The sequence below is a fragment of the Pristis pectinata genome, chromosome 23, assembly GCF_009764475.1.
Source record: "Pristis pectinata isolate sPriPec2 chromosome 23, sPriPec2.1.pri, whole genome shotgun sequence".
In the NCBI taxonomy this organism is placed as follows: domain Eukaryota; kingdom Metazoa; phylum Chordata; class Chondrichthyes; order Rhinopristiformes; family Pristidae; genus Pristis; species Pristis pectinata.
In genome coordinates, this window is record NC_067427.1 from 10,677,134 (window position 1) to 10,700,449 (window position 23,316).

The 23,316-nt window shown below is 38.7% G+C and overlaps 1 protein-coding gene across 1 annotated transcript in view; it reads right to left on the minus strand.

Moving 5' to 3' along the window:
• The window catches only part of cfap77 (cilia and flagella associated protein 77), a 110,167-nt gene that overhangs the window by 33,188 nt on the left and 53,663 nt on the right, over window positions 1–23,316 (minus strand). Inside the window, exons 3-4 of the mRNA XM_052037239.1 lie at window positions 13,913–14,012; window positions 10,986–11,205 (exon numbers count right to left, since the gene is read on the minus strand). Of these exons, the coding sequence (XP_051893199.1) occupies window positions 10,986–11,205; window positions 13,913–14,012 (320 nt within the window). The remainder of the gene's footprint in view (window positions 1–10,985; window positions 11,206–13,912; window positions 14,013–23,316) is intronic.

A 23,316-nucleotide genomic window follows, 5' to 3' on the forward strand; every position in this document is an offset into this window, starting at 1 on the left:
ATTACTCCTGGTACATTGGAGAGCTAAAATTCTTTTGCCGTGGTTTTTATGATGCAACTCCTTTGGTTGCCAAGCAGCATTACCAATGAAGTCAAGTCGACATTTTTCTTATTTTTTGGAGGCTGTTGCCATCATCTGCAAAGGAAGTCCTCTTCTCTATGGGTACTTAATTATTCATAATCCCATTGTCACCTGGGGATATTTGGACTTAAACTTTCATACATTTTAGTCTGACTTTAAAGAGCTGGTAAAAAAATGGTTCTTATCCATTCTCATTCTGCCTCCACACTCATTAGGCTGGTTACTCTTCTGATTAATTTTATGACTTTCAGCTCAGTGTTATCTCCACTGCAAATGATGGATGTGGGAGGACATCACGACCATAATGGGTAGATAAGCCTTGAATACATAACTAAAGAAAGGCAATTCTTGATAGTACATCCATGGCTGATCTGACCCAGGCCTCATTTCCTCTTCTGTGCCAGTTCCTGATCTTTCAAAAATCTATCTCAGAGGGTTGTGGAGGCAGGATCATTGGGAATACTTAAAGAGGAAATAGATAAATTTTTTTCTCCCATGCTCCCATTTTCTTATGTTCTTATAAAAGAGTATTTAGAAATCTTTCCTCCAACCATTGATTTTTTCTTTTATTGAAACAATTTTCCCCCTAAAAGCAGGTATTATTGCAAGATTTTCAAACTTCATTGATAAAAGTATGGGCTAAGATGTCAACTCTGATCTAGAAAACATAGTTTAGGTGATTAAAGCCTAAATGTAATGTGAACATTATGCAAGGAGGAGTTTCTAGTTTAAACAAAGAATGTTAGAAGAAGTTCTGGATAAAAAGGACCATACAACCCCCACCACTGTAACATTTTTGAAAATGTTTGCAGGCTCTGTACTGTCATCTATTTTAAATTATACAGCTGGATCTCCAGTGGTGGGGCAGGGTGGGTTTTCTCCTGCCGGTCCAGTACAACCTCAGCAGTAGGATCTGCAGAAACATCACTGAAAATATGGTAGGTGAGCATGAGAACTCCTGTGAAAATCCACCTCATCATTTAGAAAGCAAAGCTCTACAAGTCGAGTGTAATGCAATTCTGATAAAGTATGCTACAAACAATTCTTTTAACATCTATTTTTCTCAATTGTTTTTGTAACTAAGTCCAAATAATCATATATTAATACTTGAAGGCATTTACTGTTTAGTATAGTTCATTATTAATTATTAAACCACAAAGGTTACACAAAAGCGTAATGTATGTGCTCTGTGTTTATCTGTTTAATAGAGTAAGCTTGCAGCACAAATGACAGTTAATAAAAGGAATGAATAATTACAATCTGCTAAATCATTCTAGTATTTAGTCCCAGGACAGGAAAAAAAAATGCTGGTGGATGCAATTCTGCTTCTCCTGTTGCCTCTGCATAGGATCAAGGAATCAAGGGATATGGGATAATGCAGGAAAATGGAGCTGAGGTAGAAGATCAGCCATGATCTTGATGAATGAGGGAGCAGGCTCAAAGGGCCAGGTGGCTTACTCTTGCTCCTAATTCTTATGTTCTTGTGTTCTTATGTATAGGACAAGTACATCATGTTTGCATAAGTCAGAATCAACTTTCAGTGACCTTCTCAGTAGCCTTTCTTCTCTCTCAGAAGGCCTATCCTGGCAGTGGACTTCTCCAACCAATCTTTCCACAAATCTCATGACCAAAGTGTGCTTTAAGAGTGCCAGTGAAGTGGTTTTGTTATCTTTTCACACTCTCTGAAATTGAGCATCCCACTGTCTAGTGATTCATGCCAAGTGCTAACAAATGAAAAAAACTCGGACCTTCAAAATGGCAGTCCAGCAACAACAAACACAAATTCTCATTTATGAAATACCTTTAACATGGAAAATTTCCCAAAACAAGTCAAAATGGGGGGAATAACCAAATGTTTAATTATATTTCAAGTTCCATCAAAACTTAAATGAGAGGGTGAGGAATTAGGAAAGGGATTCCAATGAGCACCTTATCATCAGTGTAAGGCTGCTTTGGTCACTTCTATTGATCCTTTTACCTGCTACAGCTTGAACTTTGTTTCTGCCTCAAAGTTGCCACAAATTAATTGATCACAATTGACACCAACTTATACTTTAGCTGAACTTTATGCAATCACTAATAGATGCTCAAACAGACTGAGTAGTTGCAGAAAACATAAATTTTCTGCTCCCCCCCATGAAATGAAACAAAATTATACGTTAATTTTATGAATTATCTGCATGCCCTTTACATGGCAATTCTATGTAGATGCCTTTTTATTTAACCATAATGATTTGGTTATTGCTAATATTTAACCATATGCATTGGAATAAAAAATAGACCTTAGGTATAAATGAACATGCGGTAAGTGAAGTATTCAAAGATTTTGAAAAATTGTTTTGAGATACTGATAAATGCACAAACACAAACCACTTCTATGGCTAATAAAGACTAATAAATTCTCGGTTAAGGAATAAAGGAATATTATTTTATTTTGGTACCAGGTTTTGATTCAAATGGATTGTGTGTCACTTGAGTGGCGGGGGGAGCACCTGGCAAGTACTGCACTGAAACCAGTGGCCAAGGTTCAAAGGAAGACAGCCAAGCTCAGTTTTGGCCCCAAGGCAGAAGAGTCTGCCTCTGTTAACCTTTGCTGACTGAGGAAGATCGAGCTTGATGTCAGAACTAATTATCTTTTGGCTTGCATCATGTGCCATGTTACACGTTATGAGTCATACTCCTCTCAAATATTCATTCACTATGATGACTTCCATCTACTTCCTTCTTACCAGGCATTCAGTATGATAAAAGCAAAGAGTTTCTCTATTCAGAACAAAACATGTTAAGCAACATTCTGTGTATACAAATGCTAAAGCAATTAGGCACTAATATTCCTGATCTGTTACTACATTAAACAATACATGTACATTTATGCACATATTCACAGTTATTCAAGGTTTAGTGGCAATTAGCTTACAAAAAAAATAGCAAGTGTAAATATAACTTACCTGTACATTGGCAATCAGTTTTTAAAGAAAATCTACTGTGCTGAGCTTGGATTACTATTTCTTTGAGAAGGTAAAGCCATCTTCCACTAACTGTGAACTTGGATTTTATTCAATATTATCCTACTCAACAGGTACAACATTGTGGAATTTTCATGTTATTTGTCTTCTTCTTGTCCCCCTAAACACTATAACCCTGGCAGGAGGTAGGTAGGCACAAATTCCAGCCCTTTGCTAATCACATTCTGTAAATGCCAACTAGGAGGTTTGAGAGCAGATTGGAATGCCTCCCTGTGGTGAACACCTGGTTTGTACTTGATGCATCCCCTTCAGCATTGCTGATATCTACAGGTCACTTTGTGGGGAGTTGCAGGAGCCAAACTAGTCGGCAAGATATTACAATGTAGCTCTGGTATTCAGTACCAGCAGGCCCCATGTTTTTCCTGTCCAGAATTTAAATTACAATTTAAAGCAATCAGATATGGTTATCAAATTATTCCCTGAAATTTATAACATCACAGTTGTTATATATTCCAGTTATAATCCTCGATTATTGAAATAAAAACTATATATTCCAGTTATAATCCTCAATTATTGAAACAGATATTCTTTCCATTCCACAGAGGAAAACCTTTCAATATACACAGTCCAGGTTCAGGTGACTTTTCCAAACTTTGCTTGATCAATCTATTTCTGAGTAAAATCCACACTCATTTGTCTTTACAAACAACATGGAGGGATTACTACCTAACTAAGACCACTGTAGTATACCAGTCTATTTTGATAAATATCAGTTGCTAATAAAGTCGATAATAGTCATTAAAAGTTAAAAAAATATACACCACAATGGGGGAAATATTCAAAACAAGTAATACAAAGATGACAATAAGATGCAATGACATATCATAACGAGTCAGAAGGGAAACAACAGATGGGAACACTGGAGAGAACACGACAAAGTTGAATGAGGTGATCTTGACCTCCAATAAGCTGATGTAGATCTCCGTATACTTCAGTGATGGAGTATAGCTGCATTGCATTACTATGCAATGAAGAAGTAAATGGTCTGTTTCTGGGGTAGCTAACAGTCCCCCCACTACTCGATCAGTATGTTTCTTCCCCTAAACTGGAGTTGTATAGGAATGGAAAACCTAGATGGCAGGCTTGCTTGGTTGCCAGAACTATTTTCATCTTGCTGAATACTTAAATGTAGTTTTCCAGATTAATTTTAACTTGGTCCTCAATGTTCTTACCTAGTGCTGAATTGTTCCCTGCTTGAGCATATGTGTCAATTTGATTGAACTGCTTGGGTATAAATTTAGCCTAACAAGCACTAGAAGTCAAGTTGGACCCAATGTGTCTTGCAATACAGTTTCTCACCTGAACTGCCAACCACTTCGGCTTCCTTTCATGAAATACGTGAACCTTTCCCAAAGTGAGCACATGTCACACTCCACATTTGAAATACTATTAGAAACTAATGAGTAGATAAAAATATCCAAAAGTGCAAACAATCTGGCTCAGGGTGAGACGATGTTTGGAATAAAGGATGGATTCATGGCCAATAATAATAAATTTATCCCTATCACTGTATAACTGCAGGAATTTGTGAGTTCACCAAAGACTGAAGTCTAACAACATGGAGGCATTGGCTGCATTGAGAGGAGTAGTGGACTGATGAAGCTAAGGTTGATTTTCTTCTTAGATCGTAAGGTGTTGAAGATATAAATGTATGAAATGCATCACACATTAATCTGCATCTGAAAGAAATACGATCTGGCTTTGTCCCTTCCCTTGAATGTGATTCTAAGACATTTTTCTAACATAATATCTCAAGCCTTTCCCTTCCTGAAGCTACTTACTTTGTAATTTAAAGTAGTTAAATCAATGTCCTTTCAATCCTGCCAATTCCCCACCTACCCCAGAAAAAGCTGTAAATCCGGAGAGGAGTAGTTCTGTCTTCTGCGCAAAGATAGCACAACATATCCACATTGCAAAAGAGGAGGTGCTTGTGGCCTAATTAAGTGTATCCTAGGACATTGTGGGAAGCCAGTGAAGAAATTGCTTGGGTCCTGGTGGAGACATTTGTATTGTTAGCCATGGCATGGTACCAGAAGATTGCAGGGTAGCTAGTGCTGTGCCATTATTTAAGAAGGGCTGCAAGGACAAGTCAGGTGAGCCTAAGATCAATGATGGGAAAGTTACTGGAGGAGACACCGAGAGACAGGATCTACTTGCATTTAGAAAGGCAGGAGCTGATGAGGGATAGTCAGCAGGGCTTTGTGTGTGAGAGATCTTGTCTCAAGAATTTGATGGAGCTTTATGATGAGGTAGCCAAAGAGGACTGATGAGAGCAGGGCAGTAGCCGTGTGCTACATGGACTTCAGCAAGGCCTTTGATGAGGTCTTGCATGGTAGGCCGGTCCAGAAGATTATGAGATGGGATCCAGTGATCCAGGGTGAGCTAGCCAATTGGATATAAAATAGGCTTGGTGGTAGGAGTCAGAGGGTGGTAGTGGACAGTTGTTTTTCAGACTGGAGGCCTGCGATCAGTGGTGTGCCGCAATGAACAGTGCTGCATCCACTGTTGGTTGTCATGTATATTACTGATTTGGATGAGAATGTAGTTGGCATGGTTAGTTAGTTTGTTGATGACACCAAAATTGGTGGTACAGTGGACAGTGGAGAAGGTTATCTAAGATAACAACAGGAGCTTGATCAACTGGGAAAGTGGGCTAGGAAATGGCAGATGGAATTTAACTCAGACAGATGTGAAATGTTGCAATTTGGAAAGCTATACCAAGGCAGGACTTACACAGTAAATGGCAGGGCCCTGGAGAGTGTTGTGAAACAGAGAAACCAAGGGATACAAGTACATAGTTCCCTAAAAGTGGCGACACAGGTAGAAAGGATGGTGAAGGAGGCATCTGGCATGCTTGCCTTTATCAGCCAAGGCATTGTGTACAAGACTTGGGACGTCATGTTACAGCTATACAAGATGTTGGTGAGACCGCACTTAGAGTATTGTGTGCAGTTCTGGTCACCTAGCTATAGGAAGGATGTCATTAAGCTGGAAAGGGCACAGAAAATATCCATAAGGATGTTACCGGGGTTGAAGGGCTTGAGTTATAAGAACAGATTGGATAGACTGGGGACTTTTTTCCCTGGAGCATATGAGAATGAGGGGTGACCCTATAGAGGTATATAAAATCATGAGGGCCACAGATAAAGTGAATGCTCACAGTCTTTTTCCAAGGGTAGGGGAGTCTAAAACTAGAGAACATAGGTTTAAGGTGATAGGGGAAAGATTTAAAGGGGAAATGAGGGCCAACTTTTTCACAAAGAGGGTGGTGTGTATATGGAATGAGCTGCCAGAGGAAGTGGTAATGATGGGTAAAATTACAACACTTAAAAGACATTTAGACAGGTACATGGATAGGAAGGGTTTAGAGGGATATGGGCCAAATGCTGGCAAATGGGACTAGCTCAGGTAGTCAACTTGATTGGCACACTATTTATTTATTTTTGTAACTTACAGTAATTTTTATGTCTTGCACTGTACTGCTGCCACAAAACAACAAATTTCATGACATATGTCAGTGATGATAAACCTGATTCTGATTCTGATTCAGTAAAATATAGGTTTAGAAATTGCTCCTTGCCAGTCCTGTGGTGCTAAAACAGCATTGTGAGTTCCCCCATTACTATTACTGAAAGTCTAACAAAGAGCCAGAGTTTCATCTGTGGGATTCACATAATAGCATTGCCATGTTTCCTGGGGTAAAGTTGCACTGAATCTGATACAGTGAATTTCAGTGTAGCATTTTCTATTGATATGTTGCAAGTTCTCACTTTTGTCAGCATGTGGCCCAGGAGGTGCAGTCTTTGCTGTCAACTCAAAAGGATCCACTAATAAAAGTACAGACTTTCCATGTCTGAATGAATGGATGCTGCAATGGGAGGAGGAGAGTGGGAGTGTGCTTCTCAGGGGTCAGAGGGCACAGACAGGCTAGTGAAGAACAATGTCCACAGGAGGCATAATCTTTGTACAAAGGGGCTAAGGAGACCATCCAGAGCAAAAGCCATTCACTCCTGGCAGAAAGTTACTAGAGACACTTCTGTAAAGACATGGCAACAGTATTCCTGCACTTTGGGAAAGCCTACAATGCAAACAAATGTGTGTGCCTGCTTCTATGAGTTGAGGGAAAAGTAGATAACGTATTTTCTCCTTGTACGTGGAGCTCAGGTGACACTCATAATATAGCAGTGAACATGAAAATCTAAGATAAGGCAGCAGCTGTCTGGAGTGATCCTGAGGCTAGGAGATTGATCCTGACCCTGATGAGCAAAGCAATCAAGGCACACATATGAATTTGTATTTTAGGTCATAGGAAGTTACTGATGTGAGTGAGAACAAAGAACGCAGTTTGACCCTTTGGACAGCATCGTTTCAGGAGAAACATGGTTAATAAAACTTAGTTGTTCTGTAAGTAAATAAAAACTGTCATTTTTCAGACCAGTGAGGTGGAAAATCTCACTGTACATGGATTTTGCTTGTTACACTATTCCTGACATTGTTCAGGAGTGATTTATGCCAGAAAAAAAATTGCTAGGGAGAACAAAAGTCTTGCTGAGAAATAATTTCTTGGTGGGTGCTAAAGCATATAGACATTTGTGAAAAATTGATCGAGTTTGGTTTAAGCTGATTTTCAACAGCAAAACACCTTTATTTTGGACATGCAAACACATTTCTAGCCCTATTTTAAAACAGTCAATACAACTTTTTTTTTCTCTTATGTACGGCAGTATATTAGTTAGCTCCAAGATATTTGAAAATGCACTAACTTGTCAAAATTATACATTTTCCAAAACCCTCCAGGTAAATAAAATATGTCCCTTTACAGCTGGCTTCTCCTTAATGTCAACATCTATCACTAATGTAATAAATTGAATATTCATATACCTCAAGGTTAAATTTTGTTAAGACATTCACCTGGACTTTTAATTAGTTCTTTATACATGTAGATCTGAACCCCAGGTTTTCAGCCAGATTTGTGAAACTGATAATGAGTTTTTGGTAATATTCAACACTAGCTTGTATATAAATGATTGTCAGCATGGGAAATAAGAGTCCTGGGTATGTCCATATGAGTGAAGTTTAATATTCTACATTTTAAGTTTTAACCCGATGACATGTATACTTTTATTTGTACAGATTCTGACTGGTAGTTACGATTTGCATTGTTGTAAGTAGAGGTTGCTTGGAGGAATGTGGGAACACTGTGATGGGGAAGCTCAAAGATAATCATAAGGGGGATCAGAGAGAGATAAGAAGGGAAACTAGAATCGATCAAGGGTCAAGGAGGGGCAGATCAGGAAAGGGTGCTGCAGAAGTTGGAGTTCAGGGGCAGAGATGGGGAAATCAGGTTAGTGCTGAGATCAGGGAGAGATGGAGGTGGCAATCTTAAGGGCAGTCAGTGCTGGTGGGGGGGTTGGGGATTGTGGAGACTGGTTGTGGAGGCTTAATGTTTACAGGATAGTCACCAGTAGACGGTTGGTGCTCATAGAGCTGGGTGATCATGGAGCTGGTAGATTAGCAGATTAGCTTGGTCAAGGTGAGGGAAGCACTCCAGCTCCCTTGCTCCATAATCAGGACACTTTAATGCCATTTTACCTTTTAGACAACATGGGTTATAAGTAGAAATCCAACTAAAATGATAGTCATCACCTCCTTAACTGTTTCAACAATTTATCCATCTTCTGGCAGCAGATTGGCTGCCTGACCTTAACCTGCTTCTTATAATTTTAACTTTACACTTGGCACAAACTCACGTATATCCGGGGCTAAACTTACTATCAGATGGTTACAAAAATTAAGTGAGGTATGAATAAATGACAAGAGACCAATAGATCTTTGAAAACAATTGGATTATACACCTTCAAAATCTGGCAAAAATAGAAAGTTACAAAATAAGCAGAGTGAATTATTGCAAGCTCAGATTTGAAATCAAAAGCTCAGAATTAGAGAGCACAAATATATGATTAAAACTTTCCCTTTGTGTGAAATCGCAATAGTAGCTATGGTGTCTGAAAAATAAAGAAAAGAATACCTGTCTAGAATGAGCCCTATGGCAGCAGAAATGGATAAAATCCAGCTGAGGCAATGTGAAAATTGAAATGAACAGTGGCCAAAATGCTGCTGGCAATACTGACATTAGCATGTTAATATGAAATTCCACTGTTCATTGTTTTAACAGAAGCAATAATCCATTTAAAAGTATGAGATATTAAAAACCATTATTTAAATGTAATCTGGTCCCTTACCACCATTTACAAGCCGGCCACGACTCAGGTGGTCAGCATTCCTGCCAGCAACAACCAAGAGCCTTGTGCATATATTTAAATAGAGGTCCCATCAAATACTTAGAACTTGGATGGAATTCTGTGCTTTTACTGGGCAAGGACCTGCTACACAAATTCTGCCTCGTGGAATTGAGTACAGCAGCCAAAAATCATAATGTGCTTGTAAAAGTACATTATATGGCCATTCCATGATGTGTGAAGGAAGTTGTAACAGCTGGGGCTAGGGACAGGAATGGGAGAAGGAATAGGGAGTTGGGGATGTAGAGGGAAGAGAGGAAATAAGAGGCCCAGTCAGAGCCTTGGAGGCTGTGGATGCAACAATGTAGGCCTGATAAGGGCAACAGATTTAGTTGGCCAGAGATCAGCGATATAAGAGTGTTGGGTGGAGACTGAGGCCTTTATCAGCAATCTTGGGAGGCCCATGCTGATTTGGGAATGGGAAGTTAGGTGACTGAAGCCAGGGGCAATCAGATAGTTTGGGCAATTGTGAAAGGTGACATTGATAGGTGGTGGGGGAGGGTGGGCAGTGCAGTGGTTGGTAGTGTATTGGGAGAGTAGTGGAACTAAAGGATAAAAGGTACGTCATGGGGTTTACTTTAGTAGGGTCACAGATCAGCTTTGGCAATACAAATGCCACAGTGGTGCGATAGCTTGTGTTCGAGTTATCTGGGTTCAAGCCTAGCCTTCAGTGCTGTCTGTGTGGAGTTTGCATGTCCTCTCTGTGAATGGGTTTCCTCTGGGTAGTCTAGTTTCCTCATACATTCCAAAGATGTGCTGTTTGGGAAGGGTGGTAGGAGAATTGGGGGATGGGGAGTTGATGGGCATGTGAGAGGGAAAATGTTACAGGGAAATAAGTGGGGGAATGGGATTGATAGGGTTCATCAGAGAGCTGGCATAGACTCGATTAGCTGAATGGCCTCCTGCTATGCCATGGAATGTTCTGGTAGGGAGTAAAGAGTCCTTTCTTGGAACAATGTGGATTAATTTATTTGAGAACTCCAGAAAGATAATTGCATGGGGAATCACATCATTTGAAGTAGGTTTGATACAGAAATTGTATCAGATTTACATATCAAATTGTATTGTGCAACTGCGCTTCTAACAGCCCAGTTAAATTTCAAGAGTAAGGTAAATTGAGACAGAAATCACAATTCATTCCAGGTAATGCAAATTGGTTAACACAAAAATAAACTGCAATACATGATTGAATTTCTATGCTAGTGCATCTAAAGCATGGTCCTCAACAGAACGAAGGATGGCTGCTTTTAGATGCCATAGGCTTTTAAAAATCTGTTTTCACTGAGGCAGGAGTAGCTTGAATACAGCTTCTAGCTGTGGTCTTGCCCTCTGCCTGCCTCTTGTAGTCCTCAGTTCATACAACTGCATTGCTCCACTTCAATGGATGCTTTTGCAAGCAGAAACTTGTACATAATTGCTCTACTCAGAGTAAACCAATTTTCAACAGCTTTCCATCGTTTGCTTTTTGAGTTGTGTGATGTTCCACATTAATGAGGGCACATCATTAACATCAGGGAAGAAGAAAATAGACCATGGACAATTATTAATTGAAATAGGAATATATTTTTCAATGTCTTACCGTGTGGGCATTCCATAAGTTATATCAGGAAGCACGCCGTCTTTCTTTTCTGCTTTATTTGCTAAAGTTCCAATGTCATGTGTTGCCCTAAACTGGTAGATCTCTCGTGGAGTAACCAGTCCAGCTTTAATTGCTGCTTTATTTAGTGCAGCAAAGTTACGCCTCAGTTTTTGCAGCTTTGCCTGGGCTTTGGGTTGGATACTTCGCCAATGACCAATAGCTGAGAGAATGTAAAAAAAACATTGAATACTTATCTTAAAATCTTTACATGGACTAAAGCATAGATTTTATTTCCTGACCTGTCATTAAATGAATGAATCGATACCATTCCCAATTTCAACATTCTTGCTTTGTTCATTTTTTTCTCTCTATTTCTCACTTCTTTCATTCTTCAGTGTTATGCAACCAAATGGAATGTGATAGCAAACATTTTCAAGTAGTTTCACGTCACTCCAAAAATTCAACCGGGTGCTTCTTAATGTGAGTCACCGTTGCACCCTTGACCTGATTTCCATGCCAAGGGCACACTGAATGATGTGTGCAATGCACTGCAGGAGAACTTGGATTAAGTGTCATAGGACCACCCATCATCAGGCATCCACAGGACAGAACAGTCTTTCCAGCACAGCACAGATTACTTACCTTTATCCTTCAGCTCCCACTTCTACACTGCACCATTGCTGCAGAGCCACACTCTGATCTCCAGTTCACTCCCTGATTCTTTGATTGCTGCATTTAAGCTACAATTCCCATTCTGAAAATGCTGAGTCCTGGCACCCCCTCTGTAATCCAAGCCCCAATTTCCCTGCCTAATGCAAATCTGCAATCCACTCTGTAAAGCTACCTCCAACCTCCCTCTGCGATGCTGATTCCCCAGTTGCCTTCTTAAAGCCAGACCCTGATCCCTCTCATAAAAGAATTCCCTCTTCTGAAAGGCTAATTCTTGATTTCCCTTCTTAATGTTGATTCTTGGTCCCCCTCCATAATGTCCGTTGCTCTTTGTAATACTGTTCTCTGATTCCACTCTGTAATGCTGATTCCCAATACAGCATCCCTTCCCAACTGCTGATCCTGATTCATCCCTCAACTCCATTCTGAAAATGTCCAAAGCCTGGTCATAATGACCAAGGCCTTGAGTATGATGAAGATTCAGAAGTCAATTCATAGAGCAAAAAAATGGGCCTAATGTTCATTGTGTAAAGTATGGGACTAATGAGCCTTGGCCATTCTAGGGAAGGTCAACCCCCAGCCCATGAATGAAGACTGCCAGTTTCTGGAGTGCTAAAGTAGAAATGTTAAAGAGAAATTAGATTCAAGCAAATGTTCATTTTGCGAAATTCACAGTAGACAGTACTTTGAATAATAGATGTTTAAGTTGAATTGTTCTTTTCAATGCTCTGACACCTACTTTTTGTCTTCAGAGAACATGGGGATTATATAATCACGGGCATGAAGGAGGAAGATTGTGCAATGGAAAAGATTAACACAGAGAGAGTACTATCACCTTTAAAAGTGGACGAATTGCCAGGCCATGATAAAATGTATGCCAGACTCTTAAAAGAAGAAAGAGATGGAACAGCATGAGCTATAATTACAATTTTCCAATGCTCTTTCCCTACAGGCATGGCACTGCAGGTCTGGGGCTCTGGCTGTTGTGGTACATTTGTTTAAAAATGGTAAAGAGGAATAGACTAAATTACAGGCCACCATCTGACAATGGTGGTGGGCAAATTGTTAGGAAAATAATTATGAAAGGTGGCATAAATCAGCATTTAAAGAGGTAAAGGTTAATAAATGATAGTTGGCATGTGCTTGCTAAGGGCAGGTTATGTCTGACTAACATAAATGAATTTTTTGAGCAGATAGCAAAGAATGCCAATGAGCGTAGCATATTTGATGTAGCATACGGACTTTAGCAAGGCATTTGACAGTCTCACATGGTAAGTTAATCGAGAAAATAAAGGCTCATAGAATGCAAAGGAAAGCAGTGAGCTGGATTAAAAAATGTCTCAATAGCAGAAAGCAAAAGGTAATGGTCAAGAGGAATTTTACTTACAAGAGGGTATGCAGTGGAGTTCTGTGGGATTCATCATTAGGTTTGTTGTCTTTTGTGGCATGTATAATTGATATAGACAAGTGTAGGGGTGCCAAAAAAAGAGATTACTTTGCTGAATATATGAAAGTGTGGTTAATAGTGAGTAGTGAACAAGTACTATGTTACAGGAGGATATTGATAGACTGGTGAAGCAAGTATGAAAGTGGCAACAGAAAAACAACAGGGAAAGTGTGAGGTAATGCATTTGAAGAAGGCAAACAAAGGAACACACAATACGTGAAAATAAAAAAAAATGCAGATGCTGAAAATCTGAAATAAAAACAGAAAATGCCAGAAATACACAGCAGGTCAGACAACATGTGTGGAAAGAGAAACAAGAGTTCACATTATAGTGTCAGAAGAGACAGGCTGGCTAGGGTTCTTTTCTTTATAACAAATGAGACTTGGGGAGATTTAATTGAACTGTATAAAATGATGAGAGGCCTTGACATGGTAAATTGTAAGGATCTATTTCCCCTACCAGAAAGGTCAACAATCAGGGGTAGTAGGATAAGAAGTGCATTGAGAAAAAATTATTTCACTCACTGAGTTGTAGCAATTTGAAACTCACTACCTGAAAGCCTGACAGAGAAAAAAAAAACTCTCACAAGATTTAAAAAGCATCTGGATGAGCATTTGAACAGCATTACATACAGGGCTATGGACCAAAAACTGGGAAATGGGATTAATCTCAAAATCCATTTTTGGCTGACATGGACACAATGCTCTGAATGAATTCTTTCAATTTGGTAATTTTCTATAATTCTATGATGATACTAAAATTAGCAATAAGTCTTTTGTAGCATAAAACTCAAAAACTGTGCCTCATTACCTGCAGGAACTCCGCCATCAAAGACTCTATTGTATGTCCCGTACACATAATTCGGTCCCGGTAGTGTAATACCATTTCTTTTTGGCTTGCCAAGTTCTGACTAAAACAGACAATAAATAGCATTATCTAGATAATAAGGAAGTCCTTGAAGTCTGCATTTTATCACTCTAGTATTCAAATATAAAAGCTCTGAATAAGGGATATAGCCTCCTGGAGAACACAAAGCTTCAACCTAGAATAAGTGGCTGCCTGTCCTTTCCTAAAGTCTTGATTGAATAACATCTACCTGGAGCCACGTTGTTTATAGTTCACCAAAAAGTTAAGCGAATTGATTTAATTTTGTGAACATAAGCGAGTTTATTCCATTTATAATTGTGCTAAATCCCACACCAGCCCTACTGAAGCTGAGTGACTGAAGTAACTTGTTATGCATCTCCTGTGACACTGAGTTATGTGGTGACTTTTTCTGTCAGTGCAAGAGATATTGATATGGTTCCAATTTGTTGTGTGATTTGTTCTGCTTGGTTAATATGATAGTATTATCTCCTCCACAGCCATGCCATGCATCGTGTGTGCATATCTGAAACAGGCAGATGCTTAAGTCACACACAAAATGCTGGAGGAGTTCAGTAAACCAGGCTGCATCTGTGGAGGAAAATGTCAACGTCTCAGGTCGAGACCCTTCATCTGGTCTGAAAGATAGAGGGAAGATAGCCAGTATGAAATGGTGGAGGGAAGGGGTGGAGCAAAAGCTGGCAGGTAATTGGTGGATCCAGGTGAGCAGGGGATGTTGATAGGTAGATGAGGGAGAGGAGAGTGGGAATGCCGCCGGAAGCTGGGACAAGATAGGAGGACAAAGGGCTGAAGATGATACAATCTATTAGGAGAAGAAGATGGAGCATGGAATAAAGGGAGGAAGATGGGGGGGGGGGGGGGGCAGAGGAGAGTAGTAGGGGAGGGAAACCAGTTGGAGGAGTGTGAGGGAGGATGGCAGATGGAAAGGATGGAGGGGGGGAAAGAGGCATGGTGATGAGGGCCAGGTAGATCAGGAGGGGAGAGGAAAAGGACAGAGAGGGAGCAGTTGGAGAATTGGAGGTTGTTGGTTGCCCAGGAGGAATATGAGGTGCTGTTCCTCTAGTTTGCATTTAGCGTCAACCTGGCAACCGAGAAGGACTGAGGTCAGACATGTCGGTATGGGAATGGGAGGGAGAATTAAAATGGCTGGCAACCAGGAGATCCAGAAAGCCATGGTGGACGGAGTGAAGGTGCTCGATGAAGTAGTCGCCTAGTCTGTGCCCAGTCTCACCGATGTAGAGGAGGCCACAACAGGAGCAGTGGATGCAATAAATAATGCCGGGGGATTTGCATGTGAAAGACTGCCTGACCTGGAAGGGCTGTTTCGGGCCCTGGATGGTGGTGAGAGAAGATGTGCAGGGGCAGGTGTTATACCTCTTTCAGTTACAGGGGAGAGTGTTTGGGGAGGGAGGGGGAATCGGTGGGGAGGGATGAGCGGACCAGGAAGCGATCCCTGGGAAAAGCGGAAAGGGGAGGGGAGGGGAAGATATGGCTAGTGGTGGAATCTCATTGTAGATGGTGGAAATTGCGTAGAGTGATATGCTGGATGTGTAGGCTGAAGGGGTGGTAGGTGAGGACCAGGGGAACTCTATCCCTGTTCTTCCTGCGGGGGGGGGGGGGGGGCTGGGGTAAGGGCAGAAGTGTGGGAAATAGAGATGTGGGTGAGGGCTCCATAAACAACATTGGAGGGGGGGGAAAGCCCTGTTTCCTGAACAAGGTGGACATCTCACATGTTCTGGAGTGGAAGGCCTCATCCTGAGAACAGATGCGGCGGGACAGGGAAACTGAGAAGCAGGAATGGTGTCCTCCCAACTGATAGAGTGGGAGGAGGTGTAATCAAGGTAGCTGTGGGAGTCAGTGGGTTTGTAGTAGATGTCAGTGGTAAATTTCATTGTGCTAATTTTGAAAATTGCACTGCTAGCATACTGAAAAGCTAGCACAGCCTCATTAAATATTTGAATGATTTGTGGGGTGAAGTTAATAGTAAATATTTAGTGTTAGAATTACTATACTTTTAATACTGAATGTCCTATGAAAACATCATCTACAGGTGGAGAAAGCAATTTCAAGAACAAATGGATATTTTCATAATGGTATTTTTCATAAAGGGCAGGTTTATATGTGAGCTTTCAATGGATTGCACTCAACACGTTTTACAGATCTTGGTAAAGTTTCCTCACTAATATACATGAAAATAGAATCTCTTAAAACATTATTGGCCAGTGCTTCATTAAATCTGCATTCCTGCTATGAGTAACTGTAAAGAAAGTACACAATTTTATTACAAGACCGTTAAATTTTGTAGAATCTAGTACCTCAAAGCTTAAATGTACATTATTTTAATATTATGCTCTTTATGAATATAAAAATACTTTTGAAAGTCTATTGGAGTCCAGAATGCAGTCTGTGAGAGCATTGGCAAAATAATGGATCATTAGTGCACCCCTATGCTATTGTCAAGGAATTGCACAAGGAAATCATTGCACGAAAGAAACTACTTACAAGTTTCAATCCCAATTATATAAACTATTTTCTGAAGCTATTCAATTTTATAATTCATTTTTAGATGGAGTTAATCTTTGATCAATGACTAGTTAATTAATCTTAATAAAAACTAAGAAAAAGACTAATAAATCAAAACATTTATATAACCAATGCATTGAATTATCATTATTCACTAGCTGTTGTAGCGAGAGAATAGCTACATCCCTTCAAATACTGAGACATAGTTTGTAGTATCAAAAGTTTCCCAAAAATGCTAACTTAATACCTTCATTTTCAAAAATTCCTTAAAATATTCTCTTTGCAGTTGATTTGTGTGGCTGATAATAACTTGCTAATTATTTTACCTAACATTGTACACAGTTTTCCTTTACAATGTCGTAGCAGTAACTGATGTCAGAAGGTAATTCATGATGCTTAGAGAAATATCAGTGAATTTCAGAATCAAATTTAGTATATATTTGTATTCATGTTTACTTATAATATTAAGGGATTGATTCACTTGAATCAATGACAGCTCAGAGATTATAACATGTAGCCTTTGGACAGCGAGACAAGTTACCGCTGTTGTACAGAACTGCTGAATCAAGGAAACAAAGACCATCCTTTTTATTTAGTTTTAAAATGAATTCCCTCTGTGAACATTTTGGCTTTTCAGTATTTGAGGGATTAACTGACCTCCCGACTGCATCTATATTTCTTTAACCTGTCTCCATGGTGAAGTCATTCTGGGAATAAAGTTGCCAGAAGAAAAAGAGCCGATTGGATGTTCTTTCAGCCAATACTGCTAGTGTTCATTTGCATATCATCTGATCTGGGTGCTCTGAAGAGCTGAGGAATGCCTAAAAGTGGAGGTTGTTCTTTTTTTCATTTGAACAAAACAAGTCTCATTTTCTCTCCTGTAAAAATCTGGCCAAGAGTGCTCTTTGGAGAAGAAACCTGACAAAATACATAACAACAATGCAGCAAATCTCCACTTAGCTCTTGAGTGCCAAGGTACCATTTCTGGCAATACATTTCAAAATAGTGAAGGATTAGAGTTTACTGCTTTTTTGTGTAAAGCAGCACTCTTTTAACTCAGTGATTCTGTGGGAAATAGATTTAGAATATGAAAGTGATGCTAACCATCCTTTCATCTCTCTAAAGTTTGTCTAAACCCAACCTTAGCAAATAATAGTTATGTCTCTTATCATTCAAGTTTAATGTGATTTGTCTGAATTAACCTGCAATTCATTCAATAATCATCCAAATGTAAACTCCTCATACTTAGCTTCCCTGCTCTTGTTTCCACAGATTCCTGTTTAAAAACCAATCTAATCTCCTCTGATCTAAGCCGTAAATGCTACACACTACAAATGTAATTTTAATGGAGGGACTCTGGGTGGGCAACTTATGATGTAGAAGAGAGAAATTGATCGCAACTTGATTTGAAATTAGATAAATCATCAGCACTACATGCAATAGTTTCTGGTCTCCAGCAGGCTGATATCTTTGCCGAGCCCTGCACTAGCATCTTGTGAGCAGATGAGGGCAAAGGGTAACATTGCAATACACCAAACATCCCTTAGGGGGCAACTGGGAAAATGGATGTAACCACTTGAAGGAAATAGTCTCATGGGGCAGAAAATTGCTTTGTGGTCTTGTAATTTCTTTTTCTATGTATTTCGGTTTTTTTAAAGGCTTGCCTTGAGCACAAAAAATGATGAAAAGCTCAGCAGGTGACATGAACTGGTTCTCATGTTCCTGAATTAGTTGATTCTGGCTTTGACCCCTAGTCCAGAGACATGAGTGTAAAATCTAGGTTGACAATTCAATGCAGTAATGGCGGCAGTTTGTCAGAGAAGCCAGTGTTATGAGGCAGCATTAAAACTGAGGTCTCATCTACTTTTCAGACAAATGTAACATATTCCATGGCATAATTTTGATGACGAGAAGTATAGTTCATCCTGTGTTTTGGTCAATGCTTATTTCACAATTGGTACTACTAAAACAGATTATCTGATTGTTATCACATTGCTGTCTATGGAATCTTGTGTGCAAACATGTCTTTCCTTTCAGTACAACAAAAGTCATCATTAACTGTAAAGCACTTTGGGCCACCATAAGGTTGTTAAAGAAACTATGAAGATACTCTGATAATAATAATATTATCAGAGTATCTTCATAGTTTCTTCATAAAGATCCTCTAAATGGAAATAGATGCAATGTTCATGAGATAGTTGCAAGATAGCTGTCCTGTTGATATCCTCCCTGCATGGTATCAGTTCATATGGCAGAGAAAAACAAACATTAAGGAACCTGCTGATCTTAATAACTATGCTTTTCTTTTTCAAGTGAGGTGTATTAAGATTGCTTACATTTTTAAAAATTAAAACAAATATGATTTGTCGAGTCTAGTGTTATAGTACATTATAAAGCAAGCTGTGTTCAATGAAAATATAGGATACAATTTTGGACTAACAATAGAAGAAGCTATGCAATTGCAGAATTACAAGAAGTTTTTGACAGGGAATTCAAGCAATTTAACTTGAGCCATATGTGTGTGAAATTAGTTTGGTTTCTTTCAGTCCAATTCTCAGTGGTAGTATATCTATAACAAATGTGATTTATTTGTCATTCAAAGAGACTACATGGCTAGACATCGAAATGGAAAAGTCTTACTGGTGATCCAAGCTACAATGTCAGAGTTGATGCAGAAGAAATTCAACTTTGTTGTTGTTCTAAAGCTCATTGTATAAGAAGTACCATATTTTATTCTGTTATTTGTTTCGATACACAGTGTCTATCACCAAATTCACGTTAGCTCTGCAATGGTGTAACAATTGGTGAAATTAGGTAAAAGAATGCCTAATTCCCTACCTGGTCGATATGCCAGAATTAATACAGCATAAGTCACTTCAAAGTGGACAATGGGGATATATTGTCTGCACTTGCAACAATATTTTTAAATGATTTCATTTTAAGCAACTTTCCAATTGTGTACTATTAGCAAACTAATTTTTTTAATCATAAGACCTAATGATCCAAATTAAGAATTAGCCACCAATAAACTATGCATTCAGATTTTTTGAACTAGCTTTTTCATGGCCCTCTTCTGCATAACAATTCACTTCCATTTCCTTGCAGAAATCTCAGAGATTATAATTTCCTTCAGTGCTATATCTATTATGTTGAATAAGTGCTCAGTACTTCAATACTATATGTATCTTTGTTAAAACCTGTTACTGCCAAATCCAATCCAAACTAGCAAAACATAATACAGCTATTGTTATTTTCAGGTGTAAAGATGAACAGAATCATTCTGGAAGAAAATTTCTCAAATCTTGTGACATGTTTTTTAAACCCACATTGTCCGTGCCTCAACCCAACACCATGCTTCTTGTTTTTTGAATTTTGATACCCCATTTGGTAGTTTGGATCTGAGATTGAGCTGTTTGGCTTGAGTGTAGACATCTTGCTGACAGCTGTCCCTATAGCAGACAGCTTCATCAAACCTCATTAAGTCATCATCTTTCTGCCTTGCTTCCCACCTCCCAGCTCTTAATTTTGCCCACAGTTTTCCTTCGTGTTTCTTTTTGTCTTGTTTTTACTATATTTTCATGCCTTTTGTTTAAATTATAACAAACGTAGGAACTATATACTTTGCCATTTCCCCTATTTATCCATTAAGTCAATTTTAAGGTTTTTATTTAACATTGGGTTGAAATAGCCTCTTAAATCAGGAAACGTAAAATGTATTTCTAACCATGTTGAAATAAGTTCAAGAATGTACTTTCCAGAAAAGAAGGATTTAACTTGGATTATGGAAACATTACTTTTATATGCTTATCTTGAATATTAGAAGCAATGACGAATTGATTATTCTTGGCAATGGGCAACTCAAGGGAATGCCATGACAGGGAATCTTTGCAGAATGCCTGCTCTCAAGCTACAGTAAATCAGTGACCATAAGCTGTAAGCAGAATAGCATGGATGATCGACACACACTCAAAAATGTAAGTATGTCAATATTTGCAATTATAGAACAATGCAGTGAATAATGTAAATCAACTACTTTTAAAGATATTGCAAATATTGCAGTACATAGTTCCCCTGATGATCTATGGCTTTGTCAGCTTTTCTGCCTTAAAAGTGCTGTATCTACAAACTGACTCACTAAAAATTCTAAGAAACTTCAATTTCTGCTGTGTAAGTAGAAAGAGGGCCAGTACAGCAAGTATACGAGAGTGGGCAAAAAGGAGAGTTGTAGCTCTCATGAGAAGTGGGATTTGGACTTGCAGAGTTCTGCAAGTTGTTTTCTATATTATTTCCACTTTTCATCCTCCTTAACCTGACCCAAATGAACATCATATATACTTCTAAAAGTATAGATGATGCAGCCATTTCAACCAAGCATCAAGGAATAGATTCATTGCTTCTCACTGGGAGTGAGGAAAAAATCCAGTCATCACTACATCCCTGACAATTAGAAGTTGAGCAATTGTTTACCACCCAAATGGAGAATACTATATAAGAATAAAAACAGAAAATGCTGGAAGATGCTGCAAAAATACTCAACTGGTCAGACAACATCTGTAGAGACAGGAGATGAGTTAATATTTTAAGTTGATGTATGTTTTTCAAAAGTAAGCAAAGTCAAGAAACTTGCAAGTTTTCAGTTGCAGAGAAGGGGGAGAGGGTTGATGAGAGCAAAAAGGAATTTCTGTGATAGGGTGAAGACCAAGAAAGACATTGAAGCAAATGGTAACGCTGTCAACTGAGAGAGGGTGACAGCTTGTTGGTTGCAAATGATCTGTCTGGAGGTGATGTAAATAGACGATGTCCTTACTTATTTCCTTCTATTACTTTTTTTTCTTATGTACATCTCCTTCAGACAGGTCATTTGTAATTAACATCAAAAATCCTCTCTCAGCTCACGGCACCACTATTACCCCCACACTCCCTTTGTTCTCTCCACCTCTCCCCTTTTCTGTAACTGAAAGTGTGCTTGTTTCCTAACTTAGACTAATTCTAAATGGTCATCAACCTAAAATATTAAATCTGTTTCTCTCTCCATTGATGCTGCCTGACATAGAACATAGAACATAATAGCACAGGAACAGACAAGCTTGTTACATGCCTTATTCACCACCCTATCTACTGACCTGCTGAGTAATTCCAGTGTTTCATCATTTTTATTTCGGACTGCCTGCATCTGCGGTTATTTGCTTTTCAATTATCATCAATAACTACTAACAAAGAGAGCAACGAAATTATGGTTTGTTTAAATCAAGATGTTATGGCGAAATCTGTCCAATTAATTGGAATTCTTTTGATCAACCATGTGTTAGAACTTTCTTCTGCAACTCCAAACTGGATAGACAATATTGTGGCTATTTTGCGCTTGTCGACCTTGTGTAAATAGTGAATTTGTTACTATTTTCATAAGACAGTATTGAACATAGTTCTGTTAAATCTCCAATTTAACAAATATATGAACTTGAGGGATATAGCCAACAAATAAATAAAGGTGATGTCTTATTTGCACCAGGCCAATTCCACTTATTTGAAAATACTTTGCATCACCTTTTGCTGATACCCAGGTTGTGCTAGACAAGGTCAAATTATTGGTCAAAATCTTACTTATTAATCTAAATACAAGTCATAGTGCAATAGCAATGCCATTAACAACATTCTAGTAATAGGCTTCTAACTTTGGACTTAAACTGCAGAATGAAGAGTGGCAAGGGGGGAAACAAAGAAGAAAAATCTATTTCAAATTGGGCATGATAACTTTACAAATTTTCGGTTGTATTTATTAAAATAGGCTTGTCTCCATGACATTTATTAAATGTTTACCTTAGGCATCAATTTCTTAAAAGATTTGGAAATGGATAGAAAGTTGCCTAACTTCATAATTAAAAAAAAGATCAAAACCTGTTAAAAGTGTTAGGATGTAGTGGCAATTCTAGATTTAGAAGCCAGAAGTTCCACTCAAAAGTGCATAGTTTGTCTCTTCATGTAGAAGAAGATAAACTCAGTTGTGTCAGATATCCTCAATGATTTATATTCATTAAGTTAGTCACACAATCTTATTTTTATATTTTTTGGAAAACATTGCTACTTTGCAAATATGCTGAACTTACTGAGATGTACTGTGAGAGCTTTGATTCTACATCTATTTTAGAGGGATCAGATACAGAATTACTACAAGTGGTAATAAGTTGGGAACAAGGAGATGGATAGTTATGGTCTCTGCAAGATAATGGAAAAATCATAAATGTACCAACGATCTGAATTTCGATCCATTCTGCAGGCTAGTTTCTTATTATTATTTGGGGACAAAAAAACACGAGAAATTATTGGACATTTTTCAGACGGAATTGAAGGAACATGGAAAAACACAAGTATTAAAGAGACAGTGACCATCTTATTGGACAGCATGAACTTGACAACTTCATGTCACACATCATTCTGCAGCTTAGATCACAAGTAGAAGCCTATTACTAGGTTGTTGCCAGTGCTTTGAAGGAGATAGTGACAGTTGTAAAGGTAAAGGGGAGTTTGTATCAAGTCACTTAGAAAACAAGAATAAGAATAAGCAGACTCAGCATGGACTTATGAAAGGGAAATTTGAGTTTGAGTAATGTACTGGATTTTATTGAGGATGTACCTATTAAAGTAGATGAGTAGACCAGTGAATGCAGTGTCTTGGGATTTTCAGAAGTCCTACACACAGGTTCCATAGAGAAAGTGGGTGAATAAATTTAGAGCACATGCAACTGGGGTAATATACCAGCATAGCTGAAGAGTTGGTGAACAGATAGAAAACAAAGAGCAGGAATAAA